The 14051-nt window shown below is 41.1% G+C and overlaps 1 protein-coding gene across 3 annotated transcripts in view; it reads left to right on the top strand.

Moving 5' to 3' along the window:
- Positions 1–14051, top strand: part of LOC149137947 (protein mono-ADP-ribosyltransferase PARP14-like) — a 507224-nt gene that overhangs the window by 460053 nt on the left and 33120 nt on the right. For all 3 annotated transcript variants that reach the window (XM_089339516.1, XM_089339557.1, XM_089339597.1), the window contains one exon: positions 10172–10228. In XM_089339516.1, the coding sequence (XP_089195642.1) occupies positions 10172–10228 (57 nt within the window). The remainder of the gene's footprint in view (positions 1–10171; positions 10229–14051) is intronic.

The raw sequence follows: 14051 nt of genomic DNA, 5'->3' as shown, positions 1-14051 counted from the left end.
CTCCAGTCTGATTTGGCAGAGTTTCTACAGCTGGATGCCCTTCCTAACGCCAACCACTCAGAGAGTGTAGTGGGTGCTTTTACGTGTCACCCGCACGAAACCGGCCAAGGCTCGAAATGGTGTCTTTTATGTGCCACCCGCACAAGCCAGTCCAGGGGCACTGGCAACGATCTCGCTCGAAAATCCTACAGGAGCCAGTCAGGCGGTACTGGCAACGGCCACGCTCAAAATGGTGCATCTCATGTGCCATCCGCACAAGAACCAGTCCGGGGGCACTGGCAACGATCTTACTTGGCTTGCCGGGTCTTCTCACGCACAGCACATTTCCAAAGGTCTCGGTCAGTAGTGATCGCCTCGGTGAGGCCCAATGTACGAAGGTCTTGCCTCACCACCTCAGCCCAGGTCTTCCTGGGCCTACCTCTTCCACGGGTTCCCTCAACTGTTAGGGTGTGGCACTTTTTCATGCAGCTATCCTCCTCCATTCTCACCACATGTCCATACCAGCGCAATCGTCTCTCTTGCACGCCACAACTGATGCTTCTAATGTTCAGCTTTTCTCTCAAGATACTTACACTCTGACGGGTATTCACATTGACATTACACATCCAACGGAGCATACTGGCTTCATTCCTTGCGAGCTTACGTATGTCCTCAGCAGTTACAGCCCATGTTTCACTGCCATGTAGCATGGTTGTTCGTACGCATGCGTCATACAGTCTGCCTTTTACTCTGAGTGAGAGTCCCTTTGTCGCCAGCAGGGGTAAGAGCTCTCTAAACTTTGCCCAGGCTATTCTTATTCTAGCAGCTACACTTTCAGCGCACCCACCCCCACTACTAACTTGGTCGCCCAGATAGCGGAAGCTATCGACTACCTCTAGTTTTTCACCCTGGAATGAGATAGAAGTTGTTTCCTGTTTGTTTGCAGTCTTTATTGCACCTGAACATCTGCCACAAACAAAAACTAACTTGCTAGTTAACCTGCCTTTGATGTTGCTGCACCTCTTATGTGTCCATAGCTTGCACCGGGTACATCTTATAGAGTTACTACCTACTCCTTTTCTACATACTGAGCAGGGCCATCTACCTGAAGGGGTTTGTGTTTTATCTACCTTCCTACTTATTAGGATTTTGGTTTTAGCTAGGTTGACTCTAAGGCCCTTCAATTCTAGACCTTGCTTCCACACCTGAAACTTCTCCTCTAGTTCTGATAGTGACTCCGCAATTAGGGCAAGGTCATCAGCATAGAGGAGCTCCCAGGGGCAACCTGTCTTGAACTCCTCTGTGATTGCCTGGAGGACTATGGTAAATAAGAGGGGGCTGAGGACGGAACCTTGGTGGACCCCTACCTCTACCCGGAATTCATTGCTGTACTCATTTCCAACCCTCACCTTACTGGCAGCATCTCTGTACATGGCTCGCACAGCTCTCACCAACCATTCTTCTATCCCAAGTTTCCTCATTGACCACCAGATAAGGGATCGGGGGACCCTGTCAAAGGCTTTCTCCATGTCAACGAAAGCCAGGTACAGAGGTTTATCCTTAGCTAGGTATTTCTCCTGCAACTGTCTCACTAGAAATAAGGCATCAGTAGTGCTTTTACCTGGCACAAACCCAAACTGCATCTCATCTAAATTGATTCGCTCCCTAATTAGTTGGGCTATGACCCTCTCTGTAACTTTCATAACCTGATCTAACAGCTTGATGCCTCTGTAATTATTTGTATCTAAAGCGTCACCTTTACCTTTGTAGCAGTTGACTATGATGCTGCTACACCAGTCATTGGGTATGACTCCTTCGTGTATCAACTGGTTCGTAATACGGGTGACTAGGCTATAGCCAACACTGCCAGATATTTTGAGCATCTCTGCAGTGATTCCTGATGGGCCGGGGGCTTTCCCGGTCTTCATACTCTTAATTGCTTTATCTACCCTGGTACTATCAACTCGGATAGCTGGTCCCTCTATTGGGTCGACATACGGCAGGCTCTCTTTCTCCCATTCATTCTCTTTATTAAGCAATCTATCATAGTGGCATCTCCAGACCTCTTTCTTTGCATCCTCATTTAATGCAAGTGTACCATCATCCATGCGAACACATTTCTCTCCTACAACATCACTATTCTCTCTCCTACACTGTCTTGCAACACGAAATACCTCGAGTCTTTGGTCCTCACGGCGCAGAACATTGGCAAATCTTTCCTTATCTGCTTCCCCTCTGGCTAAATAAACCTGTCGCCTAGCCTCTCTTCTGGCACATTGGTACAATTCCCTGCTACCACCGTTCTTCCAGTCCTTCCAAGCCTGTTTCTTTTGTCTAATAGCCCTGTCTACCTCCTTGTTCCACCACCACGTTACTCTGGGTCGGGAGGGGACCTTACACCACCCACAAATCTGGTCGGTGGCTTTCAACAGGTTGTCCCGCAGAAATCTCCAATTGTCTTCCACGTTGTATGATGCTATATCCCCTTCTATTTCGTTAAATGCTTCAAGTAACTTGTCTAAGTCTCTGTCCGTTTGCAGGGTCTTTAAGCTTCCACACCCTTCTCTTCCAAGCCTGTCTAATTCTGGGCACCCATTTTGCCTTGATCCCAAAGTCGCTAACTACTAATCTATGTTGTGGGGTACATTCTTCACCAGGGTAGGTTTTGGCATTTATAAGCCGCCCTCTTTCCCCATTTCTGGCGAGGATGTAGTCGATTTGGCTAGAGTGTCTGCCGGAGCGGTAGGTGACTAGGTGACTGGCAGGTTTCCTGAAGTTGGTATTGCAGACCATAAGATCGGTTGCATCACAGAACTCCAGCAGTCTGGTTCCCGCCTCGTTGCGGGAACCGAAGCCATAGCCTCCATGTATGCCATGGAAGCCTCCAGCACGACGTCCGACATGACCGTTGAAGTCTCCAGCCACAAAGAGAAGGTCCCTGTCACTCGTCGACGAGGTAGTTTGCAAGAGGGTGTCATAGAATTAGTCTTTCAGACCATCTGGTAGCCCCGGTTGAGGTGCATAGGCTGAGATGACAGTAGCTAATCTATGATGAAGCACTAGTCTGATCTTAAGTACTCTGTCACTTACTCTAACGACCTCGATTACCTTATCCACCCATTTCTCCGCTAGAAGTATTCCTACGCCCTCGACCCCGTCAGTGTTCCCTGCCCAGAAGATCTTGTACCTGTGTTCTTTGCCTGTGAGGAACCTCGCAGAACCTCCTCTCCATTTTACTTCCTGGATGTAGCACATATCTACGCGTCTCCGTTCAAGCATCTCAACAATTTCACCAGATCTACCTTTCAGCGTGCCGACGTTGAGAGTGCCAATCCTAACAGTATGGGTGTTGGGGGTGTGGGCCTGTAGCCTGGGAAGGGGAAAAGCAGTGTCGTGTACCTGAAAAGAAAACTTGTAATTGGAAGAATTCATAAGCAAAACAGTACCTACAACCTGCAAACATTTCTCAAACTTAATGCGCTACCCAAAGGTAGGGGAGAGGATGGCCAAGGCCTCTAGATGGGTTCCGGGAGACAGCCGAGGTTGACAGGATGACGGAGGAATGAACATCCGGTGGAGGGGGTGGGAGGGCGGGTTACCGTCAGCGAGTAGATAGGGCTCTTAATTGTAGATTTTAAATATTTGAGAGACAACAATGCATAAATCGTAATTTTTAAAAGAGCAATGAATTTAGGAAGCTTAGAAAATGAATAAGTATGAATTTAAGACAACAACTGAATTCAATTGAATTTCATGGAGAGAAACAAGATAAATAATAGAGGGCAAACTAAAGCGCGAAGGTATGAGATGTTTGAGGCCGTAAATAAATAAAAATCTCTATCTTATCTGCATCTTGGCGATTTCGTCGTAGTATGTCAGCGAGATAATTTAGAATGGATTTCTCATTTATATATAGCCAGAACCTGAAGACCTTAAGGAAAAACTACGAGAGAGAGAGAGAGAGAGAGAGAGAGAGAGAGAGGATGGAGGGGTAGACAGAGGCATGGCGGGAGAAAAGATCATCATCATCATCATCATATATATATATATATATATATATAAAGAGAGAGAGAGGGGGGACCAGTCAAACAGCACATCACGCTGTAATTCTTGGGCTGAGAAATCAACACTTAAAAGCCATAATTTTAAGGAGCGATAAGAATTTTTGAATAAAGGAAAATGGGTAGGGGTGGGTAGGTACCGTCAGCGAGTAGATAGGGCTCTTAATTGTAGATTTTAAATATTTGAGAGACAACAATGCATAAATCGTAATTTTTAAAAGAGCAATGAATTTAGGAAGCTTAGAAAATGAATAAGTATGAATTTAAGACAACAACTGAATTCAATTGAATTTCATGGAGAGAAACAAGATAAATAATAGAGGGCAGACTAAAGCGCGAAGGTATGAGATGTTTGAGGCCGTAAATAAATAAAAATCTCTATCTTATCTGCATCTTGGCGATTTCGTCGTAGTATGTCAGATATATATATATATATATATATATATATATATATATGTATATACATATATATATGTGTTTATATATATGTATTTGTATGTGTGTATGTATATATATGCATATATATGTATATGTGTATATATGTATGTGTATATATATATATATATATATATATGCGTATGTATTTGTGTTTTATGGGCGTAGATGCATATACATGTATATGTGTATGTGTGTGCATATTTGTATTTATGTATATATGGGTATGGATGTGCATATATGTGTATTTGTGTATATATGTGTATATGTATATATATGTGTATATGTATATATATGTGTATATATATATATATATATATATATATATATGTATCATCATCATCATCATCATCGTTTAACGTCCGCTTTCCATGCTAGCATGGGTTGGACGATTTGACTGAGGACTGGTGAAACCGGATGGCAACACCAGGCTCCAATCTAATTTGGCAGAGTTTCTACAGCTGGATGCCCTTCCTAACGCCAACCACTCAGAGAGTGTAGTGGGTGCTTTTACGTGTCACCCGCACGAAAACGGCCATGCTCGAAATGGTGTCTTTTATGTGCCACCCGCACAAGAGCCAGTCCAGGGGCACTGGCAACGATCTCGCTCGAAAACCCTACTAGGCCAGTCAGGCGGTACTGGCAATGGTCACACTCAGGATGGTACATCTTATGTGCCACCCGCACAAGAGCCAGTCCAGGGGCCCTGGCAACGATCTCACTTGGCTTGCCGGGTCTTCTCACGCACAGCACATTTCCAAAGGTCTCGGTCAGTAGTCATCGCCTCGGTGAGGCCCAATGTTGGAAGGTCTTGCCTCACCACCTCAGCCCAGGTCTTCCTGGGCCTACCTCTTCCACGGGTTCCCTCAACTGTTAGGGTGTGGCACTTTTTCACGCAGCTATCCTCATTCATTCTCACCACATGTCCAAACCAGCGCAATCGTCTCTCTTGTACACCACTACTGATGCTTCTTATGTTCAGCTTTTCTCTCAAGATACTTACACTCTGACGGGTATGCACATTCACATTACACATCCAGCGGAGCATACTGGCTTCATTCCTTGCGAGCTTACGCATGTCCTCAGCAGTCACAGCCCATGTTTCACTGCCATGTAGCATGGCTGTTCGTACACATGCGTCATGCAGTCTGCCTTTTACTCTGAGTGAGAGTCCCTTTGTCGCCAGCAGAGGTAAGAGCTCTCTAAACTTGACCCAGGCTATTCTTATTCTAGCAGTTACACTTTCAGCGCACCCACCCCCACTACTAACTTGGTCACCCAGATAGCGGAAGCTATCGACTACCTCTAGTTTTTCTCCCTGGAATGAGATAGAAGTTGTTTCCTGTTTGTTTACAGTGTTTATTGCACCTGAACATCTGCCACATACAAAAACTAACTTCATAGTTAATCTGCCTTTGATATTGCTGCACCTCTTATGTGTCCATAGCTTGCACCGGATACATCTTATAGAGTTACTACCTACTCCTTTACTGCATACTGAGCAGGGCCATCTACCTGAAGGGGTTTGTGTTTTATCTACCTTCCTACTTATTAGGATTTTGGTTTTTGCTAGGTTGACTCTAAGGCCCTTCGATTCTAGTCCTTGCTTCCACTCCTTAAACTTTTCCTCTAGTTCTGATAGTGACTGCGCAATTAGTGCAAGGTCATCAGCATAGAGGAGCTCCCAGGGACAACCTGTCTTGAATTCCTCTGTGATCGCCTGGAGGACTATGATAAATAGGAGGGGGCTGAGGACGGAACCTTGGTGGACCCCTACCTCTACCCGGAATTCATTACTGTACTCATTTCCAACCTTCATCTTACTGACAGCATCTCTGTACATGGCTCGCACAGCTCTCACCAACCATTCTTCTATCCCAACTTTCCTCATTGACCACCAGATAAGGGATCGGTGGACCCTGTCAAAGGCTTTCTCCATGTCAACGAAGGCCAGGTACAGAGGTTTATCCTTGGCTAGATATTTCTCCTGCAGCTGTCTCACTAGAAATATGGCATCAGTGGTGCTTTTACCTGGCACGAACCCAAACTGCATCTCATCTTAATTGATTCGCTCCCTAATTAGTTGGGCTATGACCCTCTCCGTAACTTTCATAACCTGATCTAACAGCTTGATGCCTCTGTAATGATTAGTATCTAAAGCGTCACCTTTACCTTTGTAGCAGCTTACTATGATGCTGCTACACCAGTCATTGGGTATGACTCCTTCGTGTATCACCTGGTTCGTAATACAGGTGACTAGGCTGTAGCGAACACTGCCAGATATTTTGAGCATCTCTGCAGTGATTCCTGATGGGCCGGGGGCTTTCCCTGTCTTCATACTCTTAATTGCTTTATCTACCCTGGTACTGTCAACTCGGATAGCTGGTCCCTCTGTTGGGTCGACATACGGCAGGCTCTCTTTCTCCCATTCATTCTCTTTATTAAACAATCTATCGTAGTGGCATCTCCAGACCTCTTTCTTTGCAGCCTCATTTAGTGCAAGCATACCATCATCCATGCGAACACATTTCTCTCTTACACTGTCTTGCAACACGAAATACCTCGAGTCTTTGGTCCTCACGGCGCAGAACATATATATATATATGTATATATATATGTATTTGTGTTTTTGTCCTCCCCACCATCGCTTGATAACTGATGCTGGTGTGTTTACGTCCCCGTAACTTAGCAGTTCAGCAAAAGAGACCGATAGAATAAGTCCTGTGGTCAATTTGCTTGATAAGAAGCAGTGCTCCAGCATGGCCGCAGTCAAATGACTGAAACAAGTAAAAGAGTATACATTGTTGGTCTCCCCTAAGATGAACACCATTTTCTTCTATGTGGTTGCTCAGTTGGCAAGACTCCATGACCATAGCATTGCTTGTTTGTTCCATCTACGCCGTGTGTGCTAGTCCGTTGCTGGATAATGACACGCCAGAGTTGGACCAGTATCACTGAGCCTTCTGGGTGTAACACTGTCACCATCAAGAGCTTCAGTTTCATTCCCACCGTTATTCACAATATTTTGTATTGTTTCTCTTGTCACTCATATGAGTCAGCAATTATCAGGCTAAGCAATTGCCAATGTGTCTATTGTGACACCATCACTAAATGTATCATCAATGAGATCATACGGAGATTCCAACCACTTCCATTCATTATTTTTTTATTATCACAACTGATATTATTATTATTTTCATTTTTTTGCTACTATTTGTCAGTGTTAATATTTCCTCTGATCCGACATGAGTTTTGGCTAAATTATTATTATTATCATTATTACCATCATTATTATTATACCCACTTATTATTAAAAGGTATTATTGAATGTTGTTTAGTCTCAACTTTTGTCTTGTACTTGAGATGATCAGAAATACGTGAATGTTTAAGGGAATAGCAGGAGCAAGAGAGACAGCTTGGTGAAGAGATGAAATTCCAGAGGTCTGTTAATAGATTCCGCAGATTGTGAAGAGATCAGCAATGGATATTCCTGTGTGATAAAGAGACAAATGCGGCTTCACACCTTTGGGGTCAGCAGAGGTCAAATGTGTTTACTACTACTAGTGATCAATGAGAGCACTGACCTTGGCCTTGAAAAGAACGAAGTCAACTTGTTATAATTTTAATTACTGATAGAAAAAAAAATAATACATATATATATATATATATATATATATATATATATATATATATATATATATATATATATATATATATATGTATATATTGATGTTCACCTCATTGAATTTTTGAATTTCTGTTTTTTATCGTGCATTTAATTGTGTTGTTACAATAAAAGGCATGTTTACATATTCGGGTAGTCAGGAGAAAAGAAAGATAAAATTTTCACACAAAATTGTAGATATTTAAAGTTTCTAAATTTTTTTAGAGATGTTTGTTTGTATGTCTGATCAGAGAAGACTGTAGTGTTTTTGCAATAAAAAGGATGTTTGCATTTTTGAATACTCAGAGAGAAAAGTAAGGAAAGAAAAGGAGGGTAAAATTTTCACAGAAAATTGTAGGTATTAAAGTTTTAAGATTTACTAGAGTCGATCTTTTACATGTCCAAAAAGAGAAAACTGTAGAGTTCTTAGAATAAAGATGTTTACATTTTCGAATACTCAGGGAGAAAGGAAAGGATAGGTATTCACAAAAGTTGTAGATATTAAAGTTTTTAAAGCTGATCATTTGTGTGTTTGAAAACTGTAGATATTTAAGTTTCTTATTTTGAGAGAGATTTTAAATACTTGCAGGAAATTGTAGATATTCCAGTCTTTGAGAGTTATTTTTCAGTTGTCCTCCAGGGTTGTATTAGTGTTTCTGTATCTTCATCTGCTAAATGGCCAAAGCAGCAGAGAACATGTCTAGCTGCTGTCAAGGCTGGTACTCTAATTATTATTATTATTATTATTATTATTGCCTTTGCACAGCTTCTAACGCTGGAGATGTACTACAGTATCAGCTGTTCACTACCAGTGAACTAAGGTAACACCTCTTATTTTTCGAGCACCTTCCAGAATATTCAAGCGGTTCCAAGCAGTGCTGTTTTCTGCAAGTGCTCCACCCTAATTGCAGCCCCTATTTGTTCCACGTACTTCTCAAGGTTTTTGCTCGATTCTCATCAACACCTAGAGTTTCCCAGAGAACGTCATCACACTTCCCCACCACTAATCCTCTATAAATTTCTAAAGTAGAACATCTACTGACCCCCATTGCCTGACTGGTAGAGGGCTGTGAGCACCTGACGACATTCTAGGTGCCAGGTGCCCGGTCTCTGTTGTTTCTTCACACATGACTGCAACTCCATTAAGGAGAAGAGCTGTCATAAGGATAACTTCCAGATGTCCTTGACTTGGCAGTGCTATGGGGGAACACCAGTTTGAGACAAGTTCTACAGGCATGGATGCGCTGTCAGACGGGCTTGTCTGAGGTGCATGCAGAGTGGCGAAACCATTCTGCATGCTCTCGTTTAGTGTCCAGGCATTGTTGACTTATGGGGTTATGTTGAACAGCTACTGTCACATGTGAGACGGATCCATCTGTCAAATGAGTCTGTAGTGATAATTGCCCTGCCGCCCTCCTTCAATCAGGCAGGCAAGGCAGTTTTCTTTTGCCTGGTGGCTGTGTTGAAAGAGTTTGTGTGGTGGACAAAGCTGAAGGGCATGAGGACAGATACATTCCTCTTTGGTAGAACTCTCATTGACTTCTTCAAAAGGATATTCAGAGTGGAGATGGAAGTGCTGTCCTCGGGTGAGTTTATCAAAAGATGGGTGGAAGTTTCAAAAATGACAAGAGTAGATGCTACCTCTCTAAGTGTAGACCTGCGAGTCGGAGAGAAAGAATTGGAGAGGGCACCTGCCCATAGGGTTTCAGGCAAATCTCAGACAGTGGGGTTCCTCAATTATTCCTAGAGGCGTTCCTGTATCAAGGGGGCCACATCTCTCATCATCCTCCCTCCCACCTTTTTTTCTTTGTACCTCTGTATGCTATGCATATGTCTCCTCTTTCCCAGTGTATACTGTGTAAACCTCTTTCTTTTTTTCCATTTATCATTTCATTATTACATGTAAACCACCACACTTTGTGTCTGTCTTTGTATTGTCTCACTTAACTTTGGCCTTTCTGGGAAAATAAATGAAATCATCATCATCATCATCATTATTATTATGTTCTACCTTTCCTTTCTTTTATATAAGCTACATACGAGTCTGGATCATGGTGGAAAGATTTCATAACTTTTATAAAGAAAACAGGTAAGGTACCATGCAACTGTAAAACTGATATTATCATTATTATTATTATTATTATTATTATTATTATTATTATTATCATTATTATTAATCAGCAGTTTTATTTTTATAACGTGCTTTCACTTCACTACCGAGCGCAGCTCTATGTGCCTTGGGTATGTGCTGTGGTGTTCTTATGGTTACTGTATTGAAAGTGTTTTGCGTAGGATGTGTGCAGTGCCCAGTAGTGCAATTTTCTGTATGTTATATATATTTGTAAGTCCTGGTGTTTTTGTTATGTATTTGTCTGAATATTTTTTTTATTATACCTAAGGCACCTACTATGATAGGAATTGTTTCTGCTTTTAGATTCCACATTCGAGTTACCTCTATTTCCAGGTCTTTGTATTTTGAAAGTTTTTCCATTTCTTTTAGGGAAACGTTGTCATCTGCTGGTATTGATACATCAATTAGAAAGCATTTTTTTCCTTCATGATCTTTGACAACTATATCTGGTCTATTTGCCTTAATTTCTCTATCTGTGTGTATTGGCATATCCCAGAGTATGGTTGCTTACTCGTTTTCTGTGACCTTTTCTGGCGTGTATTTATACCATATTTTTTCTGTTGTTATTCCATAGTGTTGGCATAGCTTTCAGTGTATATAGGTCCCAGCTCTGTCGTGTCTGTGAATATATTCCTTCTTAGCCAGGACTGGGCAGCCAGAGATAATATGATTTATTGTTTCTTGTCCATCTCCACATATTCTACAGTTACTTGTTATGTTTCTTTTCATTATATGTTTTTGATAATTTCTGGTGGGAAGGCTTTGGTCTTGTGCAGCAATTAAAAATCCTTCAGTCTCTGCTTTGAGTCCTGAGCTTCTCAACCATTGCTGGGATTTTTCTCTGTCTATTTCTTTTGCATTTAGTTTAGCCCAGTATTTACCATGTAGGGGCTTTTCTTGCCATCGTTTTATCATGGTCCGTTGCTGTTCTAGTTTTAGTTTGGATTTCTTTTGTTTTATAGCTTTTGTTTCTTCTTCTTCTTCTTCTTCTTCGTATTTGTTAGGTAGTATGATTTCTTGTTTGTATTTGTCAGCTTCCTTAAATACTGAAAACAGCTTTTGTTTTGCTCGTGTTTTGTGGCTATTTGTATTAGTTTTCCTTGCTTCTGAAGTAGGTATTTTTGCAGTCCTATGGTGGTTATTTTATAATAGTTTTCCAGCTGTATAAGACCCCTGCCACCTTCTGTGCATTGTATATATAGCCTTTCTATGTTAGATTTTGGGTGGTGCATCCTATATCCTGTCATTATTTTTCTTGTTTTCCTGTCTATTTTAGATAGTTCGTTTAGTGTCCTGTTAAGGATATTGTAGCTGTAGCTTATAACTGGGACAGCTAAAGTGTTAATACCCATTATCTTGTTTTTAGCATTGAGCTCTGTTTTTAGTATTGATCTAACTCGTCTATAGTACCCTTTCTTTATTTTCTCTTTCATTTGTGTATGTTGTATCCTATCTAGTTCATTGACTCCTAAATATTTGTATGGCTGGCTTTGGTCTAATTCTCTTATTTCGTTGGCTTTATCTAGTGTGATGTTGCTACTCTTAACTAGTTTTCCTCTTTTCAGGGTTGCTTTGGCACATTTTTCTAATACAAATTTCATATCTATTTCTTTGGTAAATCCACGTACTGTCTGTAGTCGTGTTTCCCGCTGTTTATCATTTGTAGCGTATAGTTTTAGGTCATCCATATATAAAAGGTGGCTGATTGTTTTGCCATAACATTTGTATCCGCATCCAGTTCTATTTAGCAAGTCAGTTCAAGGTGTCAGTGCCAGGCAGAACAGGAGTGGAGAGAGTGTGTCTCCCTGGAATATTCCTCTTCCAATGGGGATGGCTTTGGTTTTTATGAGACCCTCTTTCGTCTGGAGCTGTAGCACTGTCTGCCATTTATTCATGGAATGTTTTATATATTTCATGTTTATTGGTGCCACCTTGTTCATAGTTGGTGTTTCTAGGATTCATGTGTGGGGAATACTATCAAAAGCCTTTTCAATAATTGATCCAGGCCAGACTTAGACCTTTCTTCTTTCTGTGGTTGTCTTCAGTTATGGCTTTATTGATCCTTAATTGATCTTAACACTCATATGAGCCCTTGCAGTATCCCTTCTTCTCTTCTGGAAACAAGCTGTTTTTGTCCAGATGCTTGCTCATTCTTTGCAGTAATATTGCAGCAAATTGTAGGGAGACAAATTACTGGGATATGATTTCGTGGGTTTGCCATTTCAGTGGATTTTGGAATTAGGATAGTCTTCCCTTTCATGATCCATTCAGGCATTGCCGCTGGCTCTGCTAATATGTCATTAAATTTCTCAGCCAGCTCTTTGTGTGTTCCTGATACGTATTTTAACCAGAAGTTGAGGATCTTATCATGCCCGGGTGCCTTCCAGTTACTTAGTTTTTGCCTGGGGGACCTCTTCAGTTGTTATATGGGTCCAGAGTTGTTCAGGTGCTGTTTGTTGTTTCGATAGATCTGTTCTGAGGTTCTTCCTTGCATATTTCTTTCCAAAATTCTTCATCTCCTTCTGCTGTTGGTGCTGCATTTATTTATTTTATTTTATTTTTGCCGAGTTCTTGGTAGAATCTTTTGGGGTTGGAGTTGATCTGTTTGTTTTGTTCAAAGTGATGTTGGCATTTCACATAACAGCCGATTCTTTGTGCTTTACTGAGTATATCTTGCTTTAGCTGTTCTTTTACCTGAGGTGTACCTTGTTCTGTAATTTTGTATTTACGTAGCATTTTACTTCACCTCTTGTTATTTGGTAGTGTTGATTGTCTACTAGTTTTGTTAGGGATTGAACGATCCTTTCTCTCATTTTCTATTTTTCTGGATATTATTTATTCACAGGGTTTGTTTAGGTGGTGATGCTCTTCTTTGGATGGGTTTTAGCAGGTATCCAGCTTCTTTTGTGGCCACAGAGGCTGCTGCATATATTATATTATCTAACCTGGTCGTATAGACATTTGTTTCTGTGACTATTAGTTCTGTGATGGCCAGGTTTGTGGTTTTTATTATTGATGCTGTTTTATTATCAATTTTAGTTTTTGGGAGCTATAATTGGTGGTCTATAACTGAGATCTGTGGCTTTCAATTCTTTGATTATTCTCATTTTTAGAGTATCATAATCATTCGGTTCCCCTTCACTGTTTCCAGGTTTTAGATTTGTTTCGTATTCCCTCCCGTTCATATTTTTGTCTGTGGTGTTCTGGTTTGGTGCTTTTTACACATCATTATGTATTCCTACGGTGTAGGTTTGTTGTCTTTCATTGTTTACTTTGCTTTTGTTGGAAATGTTATGTCTGTCGTCGTGTTTTACAGTTCCAGTGCTTATGATATTATTTGGCATTGCTATGTGGTTACTATCTACATTTTCCTGATGTATTTTCCCTTTTAAATGTTCTGTTTCTGTTTCAGATATTTTTTTTTGTTTTGAGAATATATCTTCATATATTAGCTAGTTTATTAGGGTTCATTGTTGTATCCAACTCTTTATCTAGGCTATTTTACTTCTAGATTTTATATGTATATCTTGTGGTGTTTTCATTCTTTGGGTAGAGCATTGCTGTAAAATAAGCATGTAGGACTGAAATATGTTCCTCATGTGTCCATTTATGCTCTTATGATTTTATTTGCGGTATTTTCTGCTATGTAGGGGACCAAATTAGTAGTGGGGGGCATGCATGGAGAGTGTAATAATTAAAATAAGGATAGGATGGAGAAAATGCAGAAAGCTTTTACCTCCATTGGCAACCAAAGGTTTCTCCCTCCCAAGTGAAAGGAAGA

The sequence above is a fragment of the Octopus bimaculoides genome, chromosome 1 (assembly GCF_046866305.1).
Source record: "Octopus bimaculoides isolate indiv1 chromosome 1, ASM4686630v1, whole genome shotgun sequence".
NCBI lineage: Eukaryota > Metazoa > Mollusca > Cephalopoda > Octopoda > Octopodidae > Octopus > Octopus bimaculoides.
Note: the sequence above shows the minus strand (reverse complement) of the source record. Positions and strands in the feature narration are given on the sequence as shown.